The 25,120-nt window shown below is 31.7% G+C and overlaps 2 protein-coding genes across 2 annotated transcripts; both read left to right on the top strand.

Moving 5' to 3' along the window:
* The first annotated feature begins 1,095 nt into the window (after positions 1-1,095).
* LOC139500841 (uncharacterized) lies at positions 1,096-9,583 on the top strand. The gene is made up of 5 exons (XM_071289715.1): positions 1,096-1,285; positions 4,021-4,239; positions 5,534-5,751; positions 6,263-6,401; positions 6,723-9,583. The coding sequence occupies exons 2-5, from the start codon at positions 4,023-4,025 to the stop codon at positions 9,452-9,454; spliced, it is 3,306 nt and encodes a 1,101-aa protein (XP_071145816.1). The 5' UTR covers positions 1,096-1,285; positions 4,021-4,022; the 3' UTR covers positions 9,455-9,583.
* An 8,801-nt stretch (positions 9,584-18,384) lies between these two features.
* Positions 18,385-24,011, top strand: LOC139500235 (uncharacterized). Its single transcript, XM_071288976.1, has 3 exons — positions 18,385-19,045; positions 20,213-20,351; positions 21,283-24,011. The coding sequence occupies exons 1-3, from the start codon at positions 18,812-18,814 to the stop codon at positions 24,009-24,011; spliced, it is 3,102 nt and encodes a 1,033-aa protein (XP_071145077.1). The 5' UTR covers positions 18,385-18,811.
* The last annotated feature ends 1,109 nt before the right edge of the window (positions 24,012-25,120 follow it).

The raw sequence follows: 25,120 nt of genomic DNA on the forward strand, positions 1-25,120 counted from the left end.
ACCGACACATTTTCATGGAGCCAAAATATACCTATCTTTGCAGAAAAAAAACCTGAGTATTTCGACACCCTGGTGTATCCGACATTTTTTTCAGGTCACCTAGTGTGTCGAATTATACAAGTTACACTGTATCTATAAAGATCTAAGACTGAAAAAAATATGTCGGTCGCTGGTGAGTTGAGTCACAGACATATCACATCGTTCACATAATTTGTAATAGTGTATTTAATATTTGAACAGTATCGATTTCAATCGTTTGTTCTCATAACTCTGCCACAAAAGTTTTAGCGTAAGAAGCATATCCCCGATATTGAAGTCCGTAAGGTGTGAAAGTCAAGATGTCTAATGTATCAATTGAGATATGTATTAACTTTAAATTGTAACCGGGTTTGTACTACCATTAACAACACAAAGGGTGCCACATGTAGAGCCTGATCTGGATACACTTCCGGAGCACCAGAGACGCTCCCTAGTTTGATATGTCTCCGGAGAAATTATTCAGAATGGTATGAAGGCGTGTCTGAGACATGTTTTAAGATGTAAAACAAAGCTTTCTTATAACATCCTACATGTAACGCACTTCTCTAATTCTGAAAATAAGTCGAGAATTAAATGAAATGTATTTTGATATTCTCAATATTGTTTAAAGGTCGAGAAGAAATGTCTTTTATGAGAGAAAAAAAAATTAACACAAAATCAATTTTAATGTAATACTTATGCATACATTATTATATTATACTATCTAAAATGCCAAATTTAAAAACTTTGATTCATACAAGTACCTGGACCTTTGGCTGAATGAACATTTAAATATGAATAACATCATTTGGGAATTGGCCAAGGTAGCTAGTAGTGCACTAGGTGCTCTATACGGAAAATCAATAAGTATGACTCATCAAGCTGAAGGAATCAACAGTGGGAATTAGTATATAGCGAACATTATAATATGCTGTGATAGGAATATAAGGTCCTTTCTAATATAAGTTCTAATTGCAAGTCTTATTCTGGAATATAATTTCAATTGGAACAAATATTACAGCATTTGTTCCTTACGGATTAAAGGGTATATAATATTTGTTCCAAAAATAACCCATTAAAATATAAATGTGTATGTGTTATGTATGTTCCATTTTTAAAGTCCGTCGGTATAATACAAACATAGGTAAATTGATTGATCGCCAGAATTAATACGACCTTGAACGTGACTACTGTGGGCTGTAGAATATTCACTTTTACATTACAATGTAATGTGACCGTGAGTTAGAGGAAACCCTGTTTTGTTGAGGTAAGGTAGATAACACTTGAAAAATCTTGTTTTTATTGAAAACGATATGTTATTTTCGATATTTTCGAAAATCGAACCAGGAACAAGTATAAGCAGTTACTTTCATATAGGAAATCGGTGGATAGTTTATGATTTATATTTTGGATATTGAGTAAACTGGGTCAAATAGTTAAAAAAAATGTACAGACTATCCCAAATGTTTGATTTAAATGCTGTAGTAATAGATATAACATATCGTGATGTTAAACACAGAAAATGCTATGTGTTCACATGAAGACTTCAAGTGTTGTATAATAATGACTGTAAAATCTATCTGATTTCGTGAAGTTATGTTGAATAAATGTTTACCGTTTGAAATTGATAGTGACAAGTCGAGCGTAAATTTAAGACATTTAAATTAGGGATCATCTCAAAAGTAGGAATTTAAATTTGATTGAATAGGTGTATTAATAGCTTTATTAACTATAAAAAAGTTATTAAACCATTGTAAAAGCAAACAATTGTTAATTCAGACATATTCGCCTTTTTCAAAAATGATTTGTTGGATGGTTGAAAGTATGCTCTAATTGTTTTGATAACATCGTGTACGAGGTCCTGGCACATAAGAGAAGAAAAGATACCAAACGGACATTCAAACCCATAAAACAACTAGAGGCTCTAAAGAGCCTGTGTCGCTCACCTTGGTCTATGTGAATATTAAATAAAGGAAGCAGATGGATTAATGACAAAATTGTGATTTGGTGATGGTGATGTGTTTGTACATCTTACTTTACTAAGCAGTTTTGCTGCTTACAATTATCTCTATCTATAATGAACTTGGCCCAGTAGCTTCAGAGGAAAATGTTAATAAAATTTACAAATTTTATGAAAATTGTTAAAAATTGACTATAAAGGACATTAACTCCTTAGGGGGTCAATTGACTATTTCGGTCATGTTAACTTATTTGTAAATCTTACTTTGTTGAACTTTATTGCTGTTTACAGTTTATCTCTATCTATAATAATATTCAAGATAATAACCCAAAAATGGCAAAATTTCCTTAAAATTGCCATTTCAGGGGCAGCAACACAACAACCAGTTGTCTGATTCGTCTGAAAATTTCAGGGCAGATAGATCTTGACTTGATAAACAATATGACTACTTGAAAGAGTTGCTAGTAATGCTTAAGTTTCAGAGTTATAAGCCAAAATCTTCTTTTACCCTTATGTTCTATTTTTAGCCATGGCGGCAATCTTGGTTGGTTGGCAGGGTCACCGAACACATTTTTTAAACTAGATACCCCAATGATGATTGGTGACAAGTTTGGTTAAATTTGTCTTACTAGTTTTAGAGGAGAAGTTTTTTGTAAACGATAACAAAAATTGTTAAAAAATTGTTAAAAAATGACTATAAAGGGCAATAACTCCTTAAGTGGTCAATTGACAATTTTGGAAAGTTTACTTTTTTGTAGATCTTACTTTGCTGAACATTATTGCTGTTTACAGTTTATCTCTATCTATAATAATACTCAAGATAATAACCAAAAAATGGCAAAATTTCCTTAAAATTGCAAATTCAGGGGCAGCAACCCAACAACCAACTGTCCGATTCATCTGAAAATTTCAGGGTAGATAGATCTTGACTTGATAAACAATTGACTCCCTTTTAAGATTTGCTCTAAATGCTTTGCTTTCAGAGTTATAAGCCAAAATCTTCATTTTACCCCCTATGTTCTATTTTTAGCCATGGCGGCCATCTTGGTTGGTTGGCCGGGTCACCGAACACATTTTTTAAACTAGATACCCTAATGATGATAGTGGTCAAATATGGTTAAATTTGGCCCAGTAGTTTCAGAGGAAAATATTTTTGTAAAACTTAACGACGCCGGACGACGGACGACGACAGACGACGGACGACGGACGACGGACAACGGACGACGGACGATGGACGACGGACGCCAAGTGATGAGAAATGCTCACTTGGCCCTATGGGCCAGGTGAGCTAAAAATAAACAGACAACACAAATATTCAATACTTTACTTCAAGAAACAAGTTAGAAATCAAAGAAAAAACAAGGACTAGTCCCTTTATTACACATACAGAACTTTGTTTCTGGAAATAAACACGAAACAAAATACAAGGGAATTTTAAGCTCCAAACATTGTTAGAAAAGTACAATTTTATAACACAAAAGCATAGATCCAGATTTAAATCAACTGAAAAAACCAAATGCATTCATAACGATGATAGAGTCATAAAATTCGGGGTCCCTAGAAAATCAATTATACAGGAAGATGCAGGTAAACATTTTGGTCAGGGTGGTAAAATCAATGTTTGTTCCTATTTGATAAAGGAGATATAATTTCTTAATGCTTGTAGATTAAGATTGTGATAAGTTTGCTTTCTTTCAGGCGGAGTTTAATCCGTATACATTAAACTAACATTTGATTGGATGGTATATTGGAGATTAGGATTATCCATTGGCAATTGAACATGTGAACATACGGGACAAATATTTTTCAAACATATTTGATAAACTGGATTTTATAACATTACATAAACCATTCGAAATATTTCTAAATAAGCAAATTGTAAACCTTGATTTCAGTATTTAAAAAAAGTCACATATGAGTGATCATTTGCTTGTCTTTATAGTTCTATTAATGATAAATGTACCAGATATTTGGATGATAAATCGTTTGTTTATGATGATTTTATTAAACAACTCGAGGGAGGTCTTTTTTCTTTCTTTCAGAAATGGCAACTTCAATAAGTGAAGAAGAGACCTATTATCTACGTATTGCAAATTTGTTGCTCAAAGTAGCACCTACAGCTGTCAGAGTAAAGTTTGATAAGGAATTTTGTCCATCAGGATTGCAGACGTTTCTTAATCAAAAGAGAGCGAAAATCCAGGGACTGACGCAGAAAAGGATAATCAATCAAAAACAATGGAACCTACTTTTTCCAAACTCGGGTAAATATTTGATTAGTTACGGAACTGAACTTTCAGTTTGTTATAAGTATGATTGGTCATAAAACATGTAACAAATCATACGACAGCAAAAACAGTTTTTTTCCAAATTATTTCAAAACAGTTTCGATCATGAAAAAAGCATTTAACACATACATAGATAAGATTTTTTCGATCTATATCTTACACTAAACATGACTTCTGGCTTTAAATGGGAGCTCGATTAAAATATTCAATTGGAGATTGGGTTGGGAAATGCTTTTGCTTTGCCTGCAGGTATGTAAATTGTCCTCGTTATATGTTTTTTGAGAAGCTATATGTGTATATTTATAAAGTTCTGACTGCTAGATCTTCGTTTTGTCTAACTAACAAATTATGTGTGTTTGGATTGCTCACACATTTCCCCCAACATAACAAAACTGTAAAATGTTTTCATACAAACGGGAGGTTTGGCTAGCTATGAAATATTTGTATCAAGTAACGAAAATGGCAGGGTTTCCACTTATTCCGTTGCTCGACGAAATTCCCACTTTTGAGGCTAATAATTTTGTCAATACTAGTTCTATTGATATATTCAGTACTTTATACTTCATCTGTTATTTACGTCGATACATGTAATGAAAATCGATACTATGTATTTTGCTAATTTATGAAAAGTAAATATTTTACTGTTCATTTTCTATACTCCCAGACTTTTCAAATCAAATTTGTTTGTGGCGATTGTTTCTTTATACGATTCACTTTACCTTAATATTAATTTGATCTGCATACTGTTTGATTAGATGCGGCTGATGAATCTAATGGAGACAAACCGATTAAGTGTACTGAATAAACGGATATTGATGTTTTATTTATTGCCATAAAATTGTGAATGGAAATGGGGAATATGTCAATGCAGAAACAACCGGACAAAAGAGCAGATAACAGCCGAATGCCACCAAAAGGTTTTCACCACAGCGAGAAAAAACTGCACCCGGAGAAGGTCCTCATTTGGCCCCTAAAAGAAATTGTGTGTCTGTTCAACAAATGACATATATGCTTGAAATTGATAATTTTAGACAAAGGAACAAGAACAATATAAACCATCTCACTAACTATTTTTAAGGTTTGATTATAAACTAGATATACTTAGTATTCAATCATGGGTTTTTAGAATGTATAAAAACATAAGGGACAAACATTGATTGACAAACATATCTTATATACCTCAAGTTACTAAAAGGTGTCATAAACGGGACCATTGTTTACCTAGCTTCAAGCTGATAAAAGACACGCATAAATAATAATATACTTTCAGGTACAGCCGACTCGTCTACTTTTGATGTAACTCTTATGATATGCCTACTCAGGAATCTGGCTAAAATGAATATCCGAGACAACCTTCCAGTATCTACTGATACAACTGAAGGGGCAGCTATGTCAAGGATTAAATTTTACCGAAATGAAATTGCTCATAATGATAGTGGAACATTGACAGAAAAACAATTTCATCAATTTTGGGAAGAAGCTAGTCAGGTTAGTTTGACTTCTAAGCATTAAGTTACAACAAATGAAAGTTTTGTCATTTTATATATAAAAGACTATTATGCAACTGTCATAAAATGAGATGTTTTGCTAGCTTTAGTCAGGTTTTATCCACCGTTTTCTACATATGAAAATGCCTGTACCACGTCAGGAATATGATAGTTTTTATTCATTCCTTTGATGTTTTGGGTTTTTAATTTTGCCATTTGATTAGCAACTATCCTTTTTGAACTTTCTTCGATGTTCAGTATTTTTGTGATTATACTTTTTAAGTATGAGTTGACACTAACAATGCATGTTTTTTCTTTAATGTCAAATGTTACTACTAGAGTTTTAAGGCTTTATCTGCAGTGAATATGTGTTAAGTTAAGCAATCGGTTTAACTACATAACAATTGAGAAGGGAATTCAAAGGGATTTTTTTTAATTTTTCAGGTAATCGCATTTTCTGTATTATGTTAACTTACAAATTTTCCAAAGGACGAAATACTTATATATTATAGGCTATTACTCTCTTTGGAGGACACAATTACATGCAACGGTGTGCTGATTTGAAAGTCTGTAGTCTTGATAGTCATGACAGGGAGATTTTGATAGAAATTAGAAATATGAGAAGTGAAAATATACCAAAAGGAGCAACAGGTATGCTTTGTAATTGCAACATGCAACAATTAAAGCACCACTTTCAAATGTCATGAACCAATGATACAAATGAAGATAACAAACAGAAACTTCTCAGAGAAGAAAAGTAAGACTGTACCAAGAACCGAATATATGTACACATTTATGACATCTTTTAAACAATTATTGTTGAACAATAAATTAGTAGTCACATTTCTATCTTACAAATACATAGGTAATACAGTCTTTTAACCGAGAAAATGAAATACAGATAATTCATAATATCAAGTTATAAATGATTACTAAATTAATCTATTTTAATATTGTTTTACATGGGTGCAGTTGTACATAACAGTCTAGTAGAAGAATGGTTCCGTATTGATGAAAAGGTTGTTTCAACTAAAGCTTTCCAAGGTGTATTAGAAATTCTCCACGACGAACAAGTTTTGACAGTTATTGGTCCGCCAGGATGTGGAAAATCGACAGCGATCCACCATGCTGCTCTGCAGCTACGCGATCAAGAGGATTATGTTATCGTTCCAGTTAATTTTCCAGGTGAAATTATACAGTACTATAATCCAGAGTGCAAACAAGTATTTGTTTATGATGATATATGTGGTAAATATGCAATAAACCTTCAAATGCTGGACAATTGGTGTACACTATCAAATGCGATCCAAGTCATTCTAAGCAGCAGCAAAAACGTGAAAATATTAAGCTCATGCAGAAATTATATTTTTAAAGATAGATTATTTTCTAAAGTTAGATTTCTGTCTGAAGTTCATTTTGACATAACATCTGGAAATAATGCTTTGTCTCAGAAAGAAAGATCTCTCATTGCAGAGGTTTACCTATTAAGAAATGACGTTGACTTGTTAATGAGATCAAACATAGTAATGAAATATGACTTCTTTCCATTATTATGTCAATTGTACTCATCAAAAGAGTCCAGTGATGTAGAAAAATATTTTACAGATCCTATGGAAGCAATAAATGTAGAGCTAGAATCTCTAATGAACGAAACTGATCAAACAACTTTTGCAACACTATTTTTATTTGTTATCTACAATAACTGCATAGATGAAAACATTTTCAATCAGAGGGCAGAAATAAGGAATATTTTACTAAATTTATCTGATCATTTTATTATTTCGTCCGTTTTGTCAATAAATGTTGTCAAATTACAATTAAATAAGCTAATCAATAGTTTTGTAAAAAAATGTGCAAATTCTTATACCACTATACACGACAAAATTTTTGACATCTTGTTTTTTTTCTGCGGAGACAGGTATTTTGATCTCTGTCTCGAAGTCGCACATACCGATTTAATACGTGATCGATTCCAGTTATCGTCACTCCATGCAAAAACTTCTGACGGTATCGTTATTGTTGCTGTGGGTAAAGAAGACGCATATTTTGACAGAATTTCAAATGATATTCGTAATGGTCATATAGCTAACGTTTTTATAAATAGTCAGATGAAATATTTATCTTATCAACAGAAAATAATTGCAAACCTGAAAAAGAACAAGGAGTTGCAGAAAATTATTTTATTCTTATCAGATAAAGAATCTTCACCATTGCTTACTGTTGCAAATCAGGGATTCAATTATCTCGTACACTCATTGATTGAAATTGGGTTAAGTGTAAATGTTCGCGACGAAACTGGTCGATCACCTCTCTTTCTGGCAACAGATAGTAACCATACTGATACTGCCGATTTGTTGCTGAATAAAGGTGCTAATCCTGATCTATGTAACAACAGACAAATATCTCCGCTCCACATGGCATGTCTGAATGAAAACATTGAAATTGTTAAATTATTGGTAAACTCAAAGTGTAACATAGACATTCGTAATGTTTATGACCAAACACCACTCTTCTTTGCATCATTTGTTGGTCAAAAAGAGATAGTTAAATTTTTACTAGAAAATAAGTGTGATGTTAATATTAATAGTAAACACAACAATACACCGTTACATGCTGCATGTTACTTTGACAATGTGGAGGTTGTTCAATTATTGCTGGATTTTAAATGTGATCCCAATATTTCATCTGTATATAATGAATCGCCCCTTTTTGTTGCTTGTATGAGAAACAGCATTTTATCAGCAGAACTTTTGTTGGAAACGGGATGCAATCCTAATGTGTGTACGCAGTTGGAAGGAAAGATCAATCGGGTTTTTGCGTTTAGAAATATTCACATATTAATCAATATATCTCAAAAAGACAAAAATCATCAGAAACGTGCAATTCTTTTGGAGTTTGCAAACTCTTATGAAAACGTTTGTGCAGAGCATGCAATGGGTATGAGTATCCTTTGTATTTTAGCTTTTAATGGACCCCTAAGTAAACCCGATTCAGCATTCAATATGACTCCACTTTACATTGCGTCAATAAATGGTTTCACTAATGTAGTTAAATTGTTGTTGATTTACAAAGCTAATCCCTGTTTAGGAACTGGTTTCAATGAAACTCCAATATTTTCTGCAGCTGAAAAAGGTCGCGTCGAAATTGTAAAATTGCTTTTAAAATTTAAGGCCGATCCAAATTTGTGTAACAAACATAATGTTTGTCCATTGCAACGGGCATCTTTGAACGGATTTTCGGAAGTTGTATATATGTTAGTGATTCATGGAGCGAATCCGAATCATTACGATGGTTACACAGAGCCTGCGGTCAATCTTGCTACACGTCAATCTTTTTATGAAACTGTTCAAAAACTGCTGCAATTAAATGGGAATCCAAATATTCCCAACTTTGAAGGAAAAACATGTTTGCATATAGCTTCAGAAAATGGAGATGTGGAAATGGTTAAAATATTGTTAGAAAATCACGCAGATCCAAACATTCTTGATAATGATTTAATATCACCTCTGTTTCTGGCTTCTAAAAGTGTACACGTTGAGCTGTTTTATAACTATTTGGTTAAAAATGCTTATCTGGATGACGATCCAATCTTGTACCAAGACCAACTGGCTCTTCCAATACAATGGACCGCAATTGTTAAGTTATTGTTGCGTTATAAAGCTGATCCATTGAGCGTTTTTGAATCTGGTTTCAATTGTCTTTGAATATCAAAATTCGTCGCTGAATATCAATTCCAATTTTATATATTAATGAGTTTTACATATTAAACATGAACCTGCATAATTATTATGACACTGTGATTCCGGTTATGTTATTTGATGTTTTTTTTTTTATCTGGGTTTAAAAATCAAAACCTATCATGACATGTCGCATATACATATATATAAATAACATTAGAATGTTGTCTTTGATAAAATGGTAGTTTTAAGGCCATCAATCTATTAGTCTGCTATATTTTTGCAAGACAAAGTAGAACAAAATATCGGATACTTTATTCAATTCTACATAATTACATTCAAAATAACGTTATACATTAGAAATGATATAAAAAGCTTAAATTCCATGATCACTTTTATTTGTTGTTTTGAAATTTTTATTAATATAGTATTAATGATTTATTAATTGAGATATATGATCTTATTTTAATTGTTTGAGTTCTAATTAATAGAGTTATGACATTTTAGCTAATAGACTCATCATGTAGACTATGTCAGATTGACAATTTGCAGGATTTGTTATGTTCCTAACTTTTGGGAATTTTGTATCCTCAATGCTCTTCATTTTAATACTTGTTTGGCTTTATTACTGTTTTGATCTGAGCGTCACTGATAAGTCTTATGTAGATGAAACGCACGTCTGGCGTATTAAACCATAAGTCTGGTACCTTTGATAACTATTTCCAATTATAATTTGATGCAACTTTAGAACCGTTAATTGTTGGTATGCATGTACAACATGAGATGCATGATGTCTGGACACTACAGCTCTCATTCGAATTGAAAAAAATGTAATTCCGATTTATGTTAACTGCAAAAGTTGTCTTTTTTCATTGATATATTTATGACACTTGAAATAAATAATCGTTCATTACTATTAAGTATGAATGAGTACTGACGTTGTACTTATAATTAGTCGCAGATAAACGAAAAACGATACATCAATCATATAGTAAAATTAAACAGATTGTTTTTACAGTTAGTTCTCTCTCATGTGTAGAGCATTGTAGTACTTTAAAATCAAAGTTTATAAGTATGTATGGAAATGTTGCGATGTGAACCATTTTTGTAATAACAGCTACTATCATATAGTCTATGTATACATTTTGATTTTTTTTTTGTATCAAATTTTAAGACTTAAGCAAAGTCAAATATATGTGCAGATAGATATACCTATACACGTATTACAATGTGTTATTTAAGTGTTTATATACAAATTTCATGTGATGGTTTAAATTTCTGCTTGTTGAATTTCATCTAATTAGTTTGCTTCTTTTAAATAAAATTGCCCTTTTAAACATTTTTGGATTCGAGTGAACTGATAAGTCTTTTGTAGACGAAACGCGCGTCTGGTGTAAATACAAAATGTTATCCTTGTATCTATGATGAGTTTATTAGCTTGTAATGTACAATTTTATATTTGCACTTTTGAAATAAAAATCGATCCGAGTACTGAATGGTCAGTACCTAGTTTTTTATATGTGTTGCACAGTTATACATATGTTTTCATAGAATTCAGTTTGCACTTCCGGAATGTGCTGTAAAGTTATTGTCATGTTTTTCACATATTAAAATTGAAATTTAAGTTAGATGTTACACAATTTATTTTAGAGATTTCTCTTGTAACGCAGTTTATATATTTAGATATGTGTTACACAGTTATTCTGATATTTTTATTGTTTTTCGTGTAACTCAGTTTTCTTGTAACCTTTGTTTATGTCGAATGCACCATTGCAGTAGCAGGCTTGTTATAACTGTCGATGAGTTAACCTCGTGTAACTTGCATTTTTCTTCTCTATTCTTAAAAGCAAGTCAAGTATTGGATGATGTAATTTTATCACAAGTTGGTAGAGTATGCATTTAACAATGTTTCGAAATCAGTTAAAAGCCTTTTCATGCCATTATGTGTGGGGCAAGTCTGATTTGCTACTGCTATTTAACAAATATTTGTACAAATTTAATAGCATTATATAATAAATATTTATCATCATTTGTCTGTATTATTTGTATAAAATATTAGTAACGTCATGACAATATTAAAATCTAGAAGGGTATTCTGTTTATCATAAATGATTTTTTGCACCTTAAGTAGAATAGCCTATATAAAATAAAAATGATAGGATGTTGTAACATTGCCAATGTGACAACTATACCCCAAAGAGGGGATCATCAAAGATGACTGGACAATGAATGTAAATCCTAAAGGTGCGATAATCATGTATTTAGAAACAAGTACAATAGGGCAAATTATAAAATGCACCTGTTCATTTACATTTAAAGAACGAAACATATTAATTTGAATTGAAAACACATTCATCGTTTTGTTAAAGGCCATTCAAGATGTAAAAACACGTGGGGTTTAAACTCGCCATAACAAAATGACTATTAATTTCAAAAATGATCAACCCGAACATCACAAAATACTGGATTGTAATCAGGTGCTCCTGAGGAATCAGGATGTTCTGCTCTACTTTTGACAGACATATTAGCAACACTATCCAATGTCAACTTTACTTGATGAAGATGAGAAAACATATATAACGCGTGCTTTGAATTAACAATCGAGCAGTAGTTCTTCCCGGGGGCTTTGAATTGACCCAGCATTTTATCAACACGTTAGAAGCGATATATAAGAGACAAAAACACATTTTTCAAGTCACAAATAATGCATATAAAGAAAATTTGCGGGTAAAAAATTATCCGGACAAATAAATAAAGGCAACAGTAGTATACCGCTGTTCAAAACTCATAAATCCATGGACAAAAAACAAAATCGGGGTAACAAACTAAAACCGAGGGAAACGCATTAAATATAAGAGGAGAACAACGACACAACACTAAAATGTAACACACACAGAAACGGACCAAGCATCAGACGAAAATCCTACGAGAATAACAAATATAACATCAAAACCAAATACATGAATTTGGGATAGACAAGTGCCGTGACACGTCTTATCGCAATGTGAAATTACACTCAAAAATAAGAGAAAACAAACGACGCAAATTTAAAATGTAACACACACAGAAACGAACAATAGTATAACAATGACCATATTCCTGACTTGGTACAGGACATTTTTAAAGGAAAAAATGGAGGGTTGAACCTGGTTTTGTGGCATGCCAAACCTCGCACTTTAATTGCTATGTTAAATATAACATTGAAATGACAACATAATATTACTGGACTACAATACAAATAAATAGGAGAACGTATTAGACAAAGAAACACATGATTAATGGATGACAAAAAACATCAGGTTTACATTCATTACGCCAAAAACGCGCCTCGTCCACACAAGACTTACCAGTGACGCCCAGATATAAAAGATCGAAAGTGAAAAAAAAGTACAAAGTTGTACAGCACTGAAGATCAAAAGTTGAAAAAGTTTGTGTCAAATACGGCTATGTTTTTATGCTTGGGATAAAAATATCCTTATAATTTAGAACAATTAATGCTATTGCAAACAGTAAATTTTATCAAATGAATATAACAGATATACATAATGAAGATGAAGTATTAACTCATTACAGAAAACAAACACGAATACCTAATGTAAAGACCAACACAGAATAGACACACCCGGCCTCAACGCAGTTAATCATAAAAATGACGTCACATACGATGGCGAAAAGGCACAAAAATGACGTCACATTTGAATTTATGAAATTTCTGAAACAGCAGAAAAATGACGTCACATATGAACAACTATATCTCAAAAGTAAGATAGAATTAGGATTGATTAAAGATTATAATAGAACTAAATACTGATATTGCATTTAAACACAATGCATATTGCAATACTTATTATTAGCAATTAACTATAGTATATATATGTCCAGTTTGTTATGAATCCAACTTCAAACGTAAATTATCGTACAGATTACGTTGACCAAAATTAAATCTAATAAATGAAGGCGGTGATTATTTTTTCTTTCCATAACACATACATATAATAGAAAAGACGTCAACGCATTTGACAAAATCCTATGAGAATTACAAATATAACATTAAACATTTAAACTAAATACATGAATTTGGGATAGACAAGTACCGTAACACGTCTTATAGTAATGCGAATTTACACTCAATAAAACAGTCACAATCGGGAATAAGTCACGTTTGGTAATTAAAAGATTAGACGACATAAGTCGAAATAAGTCAGAAGCTTTATAAAATTTTCGAGTAAATGTTATAGTAATCCATCTTTATTACCTATGCAATTCACAGTGGTTACAATGTGTGGTTAAATTGCAAATGGAAAAGTGGAATAAGTCAACACGAAAACAACCCGATCAAAGAGCAGAAACAGCCTGAGACTGCCATTGGTTCTTAAAATCAGCGAGAAAATCCCGCACCCGTAGGCGGGCTTCAGCTAGCATTACACGGATCAATTCATTGTATCAAAGAGAACAGCATGTTTGTAATAGAAATAAGTAAGTTGTGGTAGTGATATAGTTCCGAGGTCGCATAAATCACTATCAAGTCTGATCATTAATTTTACTATGTGGAAAAACCCTTAAACACTAACGTCTTTCAAGACATATAAGGAATAGCAAACGAAGACCGAATGTTTTTAACTCTTTTTACTATAGTTCCTTTAAAAACAAATTCAAAATAAGTGTAATGTAATTGCTGTATTTACGAGAAATTAATTGCTGTATTTTCGAGAAATTAACGTCTTTATTCGACAAAGATATATGTAGGATAAGAAACAATCTCGCACCTCTGCCATTTTGTTCCCGAAATTAAAAGTTCGTACCGAACATTTACCATTGTGTACCCATACACCTTATCACTATTTAGTCCAATCCGGGAAAAACAGACATTTATGCAACTTCCTGTTTGGGTCAGGCCGCCGAAAATAGAGGTCACCAGTAGTGAGCTGAGGGAGGAAAAACTTTAGAAAGCGATCCTTAAGAAATTTTGATAGAATATGATCCACTTTTTCCAAATTAAAATTGAAGTAAAAAATATTTTGTTTGAAGTATTTACAATAGTTTAAACAGGTCTCATTGTAAAGTAGCATGCATGGTGAATTGTTCAAACAGGGTGCAATATAGCGTCAACTGGATGAAAAAGATATGTAATTTTAGATCTTATCAGGAATGGAATAAATAGCGATAAGGTGTATTATAAAACTCATTTCATACCCTATTGTGGTGTATTTTTTAATGATGGTCATGTCAATACTGGATTTCGTCAAATTGATTACCCCATTGGAAGCATCAATTTTATGGAAAATCATGTAGAAAAGCTACCATATTACCGTTTTACAAGTATTGCCAAACATTAAAAGTGTTTGATACCAAAATGAATCAGAAAGTACCAAATGAATATGTATTGATTTAAAATTTCCCACCTTTTACTAAAAATATATCTTTTATTTACTTGTTTAGAACATCAAAATCTAGCTCATGTAGCTGTTGAGCAAAACATCTTTTTGCAAACTTCACCAGCATAACCATCTGTAACTTTTTTATTTATAGTTATCAACGGTTGTCAATATAGATCTTTCATTTCCATGATGTATGAAACGACATAAATGTAAATTTTGATGAGCACGAAATGGCAAACATAGAAACCTTCAATGAGAGATGAAATAATATATGAACCGAGGTCATAAAATTGTTTCGCATTTAGAAACTTTCGTATCCACTTTTTTTTTTACTAAATAATCAAGTGTGCAAAATTATTATCAGTTGAATTACATGTTGAAAAACGAAAACGCACTGTTCATTTATGCATTAAATATTATTTTTTTTGTTCAATCATTAATGAAAGTGAAAGAGTTAAATAATTATTCGCTTTTAGCAGCTAGTATTGATTATTTGTCAAAATAAGCTAAGAAACATTGCTGATCATTATTCACTTGCAAGTGAATAATTCTACCTCATTGAATCCGTATTAATGTGAACTTCAATTTAACCCCTTAGCTAGAGATGGATAACGCATGCTTTTTTCATATAAAGGTATTTAAAGGAAAGAATGTCAACATTGAAAGTGCAAATCATTTGATTGACTGATAATATCCACAAAAAATCATTCGTATACAGGTAAATACGATGATACACATACATTTTCAATCTATAATATTAAATTGAGCAGACCTAGACAAAATCTAATTGTACGATTTGGTTAATCTATTTATATCTATATTTATGTTTACGTCGTTTATATGGTCATCAGAGGTCATCTCGATACTTAATTAGATGGCGTCTAGACTAAAATAGACACGAAACTAAGTTACAAATTATCGTGCCCATGCCCTGTAAATTGTTTATTTTAGACCTTTGATAGTTTGAATAAATGTTTTTCATTGGTTTAAATCGAATATTAGAATTTTAGTCAAATCGGTGAACATGAATTTGACAGCTAGTGCCCCTTTAACGTGTCAATTGGAAAATCTTTTTTTTAAAACATACAAGTTATTAGGTTTTATATCTATTCAAATATTAATACCAATTACGGTTTGTTATAATATGTTAGCTTTTGTTGTCGAATTATGAAGTTGACTATATTTGTAAAGGTTAAAATGTATAACTAACTGATAATTTATCTATTTCAAGATAAAACAAACAGATAAATAACGATCACGAGAATTTCTTTCTAACAAACATGGCTGCTATGAACCTTTAGTAATAAACGATCAATGATTTGAGAGATTCTGTATCCCTGTGGGAAGATTATTTGTCATTGTTACCCAAATCCTTGCCAGCAAACATCATATTGTGCTAAGTCTTTTACACGTTTGATTGGGAAATAGTTTGAGCACAGGAGTCACTCAAAATGCCCGTTTTGGTTTTGGGATTTTCTCTTCATTTGGTTAGAATAAGCTTGAAAAAGAACTTGACATGAACAGTTCAAATTATTTGATGGTTGTAATTATAACAAATGCTGAACTAGAAAAATTATTTTTTTATTTAGTCTCATTTATATACAGTCTCATAATGATTTTAGTGATTTTTTTATCATATTATTTTAAAATATTTATCCTTCTGAACATTTTGTTAAAGTCCTAGAGTCATTATTAAATGATGTCACAATATGGAGATTTTTATTTCATTATTGGTGTTTTAATGCCACTTTTAAGCACCCCTTTGGTGTTATTTCGTGGTGGCCAGTTTTTATTGGCGGAGGAAGCCGAAGTGCCCGGAGAAAACCACCTAAAGTAAAACTGGCAATTCTAGCCAATTAAGATTGGAGTCTGGTGCATTCGCACGAGCGGGGTTCGAACTAACAACCTCAGCGTTGACTGGCAAGTGATTATAGTAGAAGAACTACTTAGACCACTTTTGGCCACCGAGGCCCCTGACAACAGGGAAAATTTATAATTAGATAATGTAAATAAAAACACATAATTAATACTTTATATATAAGAGCTTATGGGAGGAGCTTGTCATTCAATCATCTGGTGGTGCAGCTGTTAATATCTGACCATAAAAAAAATAATGTAGTGTTATCTCTTATGTTGCAATCAAATTGATATTAAATTGGAAGTTAACAAAACAAATTCAAAACAGAAAACATATATAGGGAATAAAATCTAAAACGAATACATATAAAGATTGATATAATATGCAAGAGTTTCTTAATCAAAACTATGAAGCTCACAGACAAAAGGTTTTACAAAGATACGATCCTTTATTCTATACAAATCACCTGGAAAAAAGGGTTTATTGAACTTGTACTATTAGAAGGCTTAATCCTATTTTGTCGAGAAAAATATTTTTAATTGCATAATTTTTAAGATTTTAGTGAATTTCACAGTACCATTTATATGTTTTTGAATATGAATAATTATTATTATTCTATAGTGAGAATTATGTTAAATATAGATTATATGCAACTTTCCTCCTTATCTTATACTGTCTGAACAATTGAGGAGCTTTGACCATATTTCATTAATTACTACAATACGGATGTTGGTCATTTCTGGGACATCAAACTTCAATCAAATGCTAATTTAGTGTTGTAAAAGGATGAACAATGCAAAAATCAAGCAATTAAACTTGACAGCTTAAGTGTACAAAAGACATAAATTGTTTGGTTCTATTGATAAATAAAAATGATATAAGAACACTACATGAGTGTCCCCATATAAATGTTTACATTAATGTTGCATTTATATGAGTTTAGTGGCGGAAATTAGGTTTTGATGTGATATTTCAAAACAATCCTTCATGGGATTGATCATCTCTCTTAGTTGGTGGTAAACACAAAAAATGAGTTTAACCTCGTGTTTTTGTGTTGATGTTATTTGACTGTTGTCAATGACAAACTTTAATATTCACTTTTTTTCAGAAATGGCAACAACAATAAGTGCAGAGGAGACATTTCACCTTCGTATCGCAAATTTAATGCTTCAAGTAGCACCTACAGCTGTTAGAGTAAAGTTTGATAAGGAATTTTATCCATCAGGATTGCAAACTGTTCTCAATCAAAAGAGAGCGAAAATCCAAAGGCTGAGACAGAAGAGAATAATAACTCATAAACAATGGGACTTACTTTTTCCAAATTCAGGCAATTTTTAATTAGATTAAGACGTTAGAGTTTGTTTAAAGGTAGAGGGTGATTTATAAAATAAATTACAGGCAATTAATCTCAAAATATATATATTCGGATCTTTTTAAGGCAGTTTAAGTTATGAATGTAGCATGCAACAATATATTTCAAATTGGATAATCTTTTTGTCAACATTTTTTGAATTACCTGACTTCGATGGGAACACGAATGGTAAAATAGCTTCTGCTTCATTGCACTGTCTTTTGTTGGAATCAATTATAGGGAAGGTGAATATCAATCGTCAAAGGAAATATTTGTGTTGGTTTTAATCAATAAAGTTTGTCGTCTCCATCATAACTTCTTTCAATATCTTTTTTTTTTAACATTTTCGGTTTGGTATCTTCAACTTTTATTCTAATTTGTAAATGGAATAAAACAGGAAAATCGACGTGCAACTGAAGTGATGAACATTTGTATAGTTTCACTTCTTTAAAATCAGATATACACATGCAAAAAATAAAAATGAGAATGGAAATGGGGAATATGTCAAAGAGACAACAAACTGAACAAAGAGCAGACAACAGACGAAGGCCATCAATAGGTCTCGCAGCGAGAAAATCCTACAACCTAAAGTGGTCCTCAGCTGGCCCCAAAATTTTCAACTTGAAATATGTGCTTTCAATTACAATAATAAACTTTCACACTCCTGTCAATTTTTCTAAAAGTTGCAACGGAAAATGTTTTTAAAATTGGTTTATGACAGTTTACAAGTTAGGAGCGAATAGTCACCGTTTTATCTACAATCTACACTACTTAACTTTATAAAAATCTAAACCTTTATGAATGTGTTTTCAGGTACGGCTGTCTCGTGTACTTTTGATGTTACCCTTATGTTATGCTTACTCAGGAATTTCGCTAACATAGTTATCCAAGATAAGCTTCCAGTTTCAGCTGTTACGACTGATGCGGCAGCCTTGTCAACAATTAAGTTTTACCGAAATGAGATTGTTCATAAACATACAGGAACATTCACTGAACAGGAATTTCATCAGATCTGGAAAGTACTTAGTCAGGTAATATTGACCTACTTTATGCCCCAGTCACAAAAGACCACGATCGCACCACGCTCAACGCGGTCAAAAATAAATTCAAATCGTAGTGAGGTCGTGGTATGAGTGCCATTAAAATGTAGATTTTTGTTGTTTTCAGGATGGTAATACGTTCTCATTACGCTTCTACAACAATTCCAGTGCGATTTTACAACGTTATAACCACGTTTATTCTGCGACCTTACTACGATTATCACGATCTTACTACGCTTATAACATTATCACCACGATTTATCTGATTGCAACACGATCTTACCACGCTTCTTTTACGATTATAGAACGCTCTTACCACGATCATTCTACGATCTTACCACTTTCATACCGTCATCTAACTACGCTTTCAACAATAACGTCAACATCATATTCCATATAAATACTCTTCCAGTCCTTCTATTTGTCATTAATACGTAAAACTCTCGAAAACAACACAGACATGTCAACAAAATTTATCAGAACTCGTGGGCGTCGAGGTAGGGGTAGAGGTAGAGGATTTTTTTTTAATCTAAGCTAGAAGCTGATTAACGGTAAAAATTCTTTCGTGGACACGAGGTAAAATAGGAGTGTCATCATGTTAATTAAAATTTCTTGTACGATTACTGTCCTTTGATTAAATATTCTTCACTTAAATTCATAGATCAATAAGACTTTCAACTGTGCTGATTGGACAGTAAATTGTATATTATATATTATATAATATCTAATAAATATAATATGTATTTGATTCAAAATGGGTTTAAAAAATCAAGCATGCATATTTTACATTTAAAAGACATTTCAAAGGGAAGAAGAGCACAACCGATAAACCAAAATTATAAGACAAATTACTACTCCCTCTTTTCTCGTTACGGCAAGTTACGTCAAGTTAGGGCGATTTTCGTTCGTTCGTAAGATGTTGAGAAACCTCTATCAAAACGAAAGTAAACTTTCTCACTGTATCCTCTACTCCATCAAAGCTTTTGACACTTTTATATTTTTATCTATTTTCTCTCAAATTTAAACGTATTTGTTTTCAATTATAATATAAATTTTTGATAGTGAGAAAATGGAAATTCATATACGGGCTATGATGTTTTTTTTCGTACTTTCCACTTATCTATCATGTTAAATGTTAAAATCTCAAAATACTTTCAGGCTATCATTCTTCTAGGAGGACTCGTTTTTACACAATTGTGTGCTGATTTGAAAGTCTGTAATTTAGATAGTAATTACAGAGAAATTTTGACAGAACTTAGAAACATAAGAAGCGAAACAATCCCAGAAGGAGTTACTGGTAATTTTTTTTTTTTACAATATATAGTAAAATTAGAACTGTATGTCATATCAAGTCCTAGTTCGATAAATAAACTAATCATATATACCAAAATTAACATTTTGTATTTCCTCCAGACGCTCGTGTCGTCTACAAACGACTCGTCAGTGACGCCCGAATTAAACAAAGTCTAAAAAAGCAAAACAAAGCCTTGCCATATATAGCTTAATGTGATCTATTGCTGAGGTAGTAAACATTATTAAGAAATTAAAAAAAACATGGTTTTGCACTACATATAAGATGCTATACAAACATATCTGAAGATAATATTACTACACATTGCAAGGGGAAAAATGGTCGAATTACGGTAAAAATACATATTGTTACTTTATATTCAACATACAGATTAATAAACTATTTCCAAAACTAATATGAAAATAAATTTTAAAAACTCTATATTTCTAAACAATTTCTGTGGGCACTAGGTCTAATATAGGATATTTTAGCTACATTCGATAAAATTTGAATATGGAAATGAAATGATATAGTGTATATGACAAATATAAAATAAGGGAACACGGAAAACCAAGAGCAATATAACCATAAAATATGCTTCTATATACTAGTATGTTTTAATTTTCAGATAAGCAGAATAGACAGAGAGAGATATTAGGCAGCTATAGGACAAAACAATGAAAATAGTTTATTTCAATTACATTGAAGGACCATAAAACCCTCAATTCAAACAAAACATATTGCTTGCGTAAAAAAGGGACAAAAGATACCAGAGGGACAGTCAAAGATCGAAAAGACACCGTTAGGCTAAAAACGAAAATGACAAACAAAAAACTAAAAGTACACAAGACAAGACAGAAAACAAAAGACTAAGCAACACGAACGCCACGAAAAACATCAATCCAATTTACTCAATTGAATATTTTTCTATCAACAGTTGTCCACAATAGCCTTTTAGAAGAATGGTATCGCATTGACGAGAAAGTTGTTCAAACAAAAGCTATTGAAAGAATCGAAGAAATTCTCAAAAACGAACAAGTCGTGACAGTTATAGGTCCACCAGGATGTGGAAAGTCAACATCAATTCACCATGTTGCTCTTCTGTTACATAATGAGGAGAATTATGATATCCTTCCAGTTAATTCTCCTGAAGAAATTAAGTTGTACTATAATTCAGAATGTAAACAAATGTTTGTTTATGATGATATATGTGGTAAATATGCCATTGACAATCAAGTGTTAGGCAATTGGTGTAGGTTGTCAAATGAAATACAAGTAGTTCTGAGTAACAGTAAAGTTAAAATATTAAGTTCATGTAGAAATTATATTTTTAAAGATCGACAATTTTCTAGAGCAAAACTCATTTCAGATGTATACGTTGACATAACTTCAGAAACATATGCTTTGTCTATAAAAGAAAGAAGTCTCATGGCAGAAGTATATCTGTCCCAAAATGACGTAACAGCTTTAACGAAATCAAATTTATTCATGAATTTCGACTTTTTTCCTCTTTTATGTCAAATGTATTTACCAAAACAGTACGGTGATGTAATAGCATTTTTTTCTAATCCCCTTGAATCAATTAATTTAGAGCTTGCTTCACTAATGAATGAAACTGATCAAACAATGTTTGCAACATTCTTTTTATTTGTTATCTACAATAACTGCATAGACGAAAATATTTTCAATCGGAGAGCAGAAATAAGAAATATTTTACTTAATTTATCTGACCATTTTGAAATTTCGTCCGTTTTGTCAATTAATGTTGTCAAATTACAATTGAATAAGCTCATTAACAGTTTTATAAAGAAAGGTAAAAACTCTTATAGTATAATACACGACAAAATATTCGACATCCTCGTTTTGTTTTGCGGTAACAGATATGTTGATCTCTGTCTCGAAGTCGCACATACCGATTTAATACGTGACAGATTCCAGTTTCAGTCATTTAATACAGACGAGTCCGATGGTATCATTCTTGTTGCTGCAGATAAGGAAGACGCATATTTTGACAGAATTTCAAATGATATTCGAAATGGTCATATAGCCATTGTATTTACAAATAGTCAAATGAAATATATATCGTATCAACAGAAAATAATTGCACACCTGAAAAAGAACAAGGATTTACTGAACATTGTTTTATCCTTATCTGAGAAAGATTCTTCACCATTACTCAAAGTTGCAAATCAGGGATTCAATTATCTTGTACACTCATTGATTGAAATTGGGTTAAGTGTAAATGTTCGCGACGAACTTGCCCGGTCAGCTCTTTTTCTGGCAACCGAGAGTAACCATACTGACATTGCAGATTATTTACTGAATAAAACTGCTAATCCTGATTTATGTAACAACAAACAAATATCCCCGCTTCACATGGCGTGTCTGAATGGAAACATGGAAATAGTGAAATTGCTGGTAAACTCAAAGTGTAACATAGATATTCGGAATGATTATAATCAAACACCACTCTTCTTTGCATCGTTTGTTGGCCACACAGAAATAGTTGAATTCTTGTTAGAAAATAAGTGTGATATTAATATTAACAGTAAAAACAACAACACCCCATTGCATGCTGCATGCTACTTTGACAACGTAAAGGTTGTGCAATTATTGTTAGATTTTAAATGTGATCCAAATATTTTCTCTGTAAATAATGAATCTCCCCTTGTTGCTGCTTGTTTGAAAAACAGCATTTTATCAGCAGAAGTGTTGTTAGAAAATGGATGCAACCCTAATGTATATACACAAGTGCAAGGCAATAACAATCCATGGGCTGCAGTTACAAATTATCTAACATTTTGCACTATAATCAATAGAGAAAACAACCATCAGATACGTACACTTCTTTTAGATTTTCCACAGTTTTATGACAATGTGTGTATAGAACATACAGTGCCTATGACTTACCGTTGTTATAAACACTTTAACGGACACTTTGGTCCACCAGATTCATTGTTGAATATAACACCACTTTTTGTAGCGTCAGCAAATGGCTTCACTGAGGTAGTTACATTGTTGTTGAAGCACAAAGCTAATCCCTGTTTAGGAAACGGTTTAAATGCAACTCCATTGTTTTCTGCAGCTGAAAGAGGGAACGTAGATATCATGAAATTGCTTTTAGAAGTTAAGGCTGATCCAAATTTGTGTAACAACTATAATGTTTGTCCAATGCAGCGCGCAACTGTGAACGGATTTTTGGAGGCTGTTAATATGTTATTGATTAATGGAGCTAGTCCAAACCATTATGATGATTATACTGAGCCTCCGGTGATAATTGCTACACGTCGTTTTTTCTATGAAATTGTTCTTTTACTACTGAAATTCATTGGAAATCCAAATATTTCCAACTTTGAAGGCAAAACTTGTTTACATGTGGCTTCACAAAATGGAGATATACAAATGGTTAAAATATTGTTAGAAAATCATGCAGATCCAAACATTGTTGATAATAATGCAATATCACCTCTTTCTCTAGCTTCCAAAAGTGTTCACTCTGAGTTGTTTAAAAGTTATCTGGTTATGCATGGATGTCTAGAAAACGATCAAATATTGTACTCACGCCGACTGGCTTCTCAGAAACAACGCACCGAAATCGTTCAATTATTGTTAATTTTTAATGCTGATCCATTAAGCCTTGTTGAATTTGGTTTTAATTGTTTATAGGATATCAATTACATATACCAATGTCCTATTCTTTTACAAATCTAACGATTATGGTTTTTATATATCAAACATACACCTGTATTATTTGATGACATTTTAAATCCGGTAGTTAAATCTTTATATCTCCAGTTTGTTTAAAATCGTGTTATGTATTAAAATGTTAAGATGACATTTAACATGTTAAACGTTTGCATATAAAATAACTTTAGAATGCTGTCTATGATGAAGTGAGAGTTTTTGGATAGTGTTTTTTATTGCAAAATTATCAGTTTGCTAATTGTTTTGCATGAAAATGTGGAAATAATGTCTGGTAGTTTGAATTCAACATATTTACTCACAATATTGTTAAGAACATACAGATCTTCAATCCCATAACGATTTGTTTTATTAAGAATTTCAAATTAAGGGTATTACTGATTTATAAATTGAGACATATGATCCTATTTTAATTTTGTAAGTTCTAAATACTAGATATTTGAAGGATTTGTCATGATCCTAGCCTTGCTAATTATTCTAGAATGTGTCTTTCAAACCATTGATGATTGATGTATATGCATATCAATAGATGCATGTTTCCATTTATGCTCGCTGTAAAAGTTGTCTGTATTCGACTGCGATGTTTATGACACTTAAAATAAACATTAGTTCATTACTTGTACACGAAGTATAAATACTGACTTTGTACTTAAAATTAGTCGCTGTTAAATGAGGAACGACACAGCACTAATGTCAAAACAAAATCGAACATAACTGTTAAAGGTTAGTTTTCTTTTTCTCATGTAAGTTGTAGAGTGTTTTAGTACTTTAAAATCAAAATTTATAAATATTTATTAATAAGAAGCGATATGAACAATTTTTGTAATTAACAGATTATATCATATTTTATGTACCAGGTTTTTTTGTATGAAATTTTAAGACTTTAAGGAACATGAGCAAAGTGAAACATATGTGCCGATAAATATACTTATAATACACGTAATACAATGTATTATTTAAATGTTAATATACAAATATCATGAAATGATTTGTATTGTGCTTGTTGAAATTCATCTTTGTTTAGTCGTAAAGTACAATTTTGTCTTTGGCACGTTTGAAATGAAAATGAAAGA

Source organism: Mytilus edulis, chromosome 13 (genome assembly GCF_963676685.1).
Source record: "Mytilus edulis chromosome 13, xbMytEdul2.2, whole genome shotgun sequence".
Taxonomy (NCBI): Eukaryota; Metazoa; Mollusca; class Bivalvia; order Mytilida; family Mytilidae; genus Mytilus; species Mytilus edulis.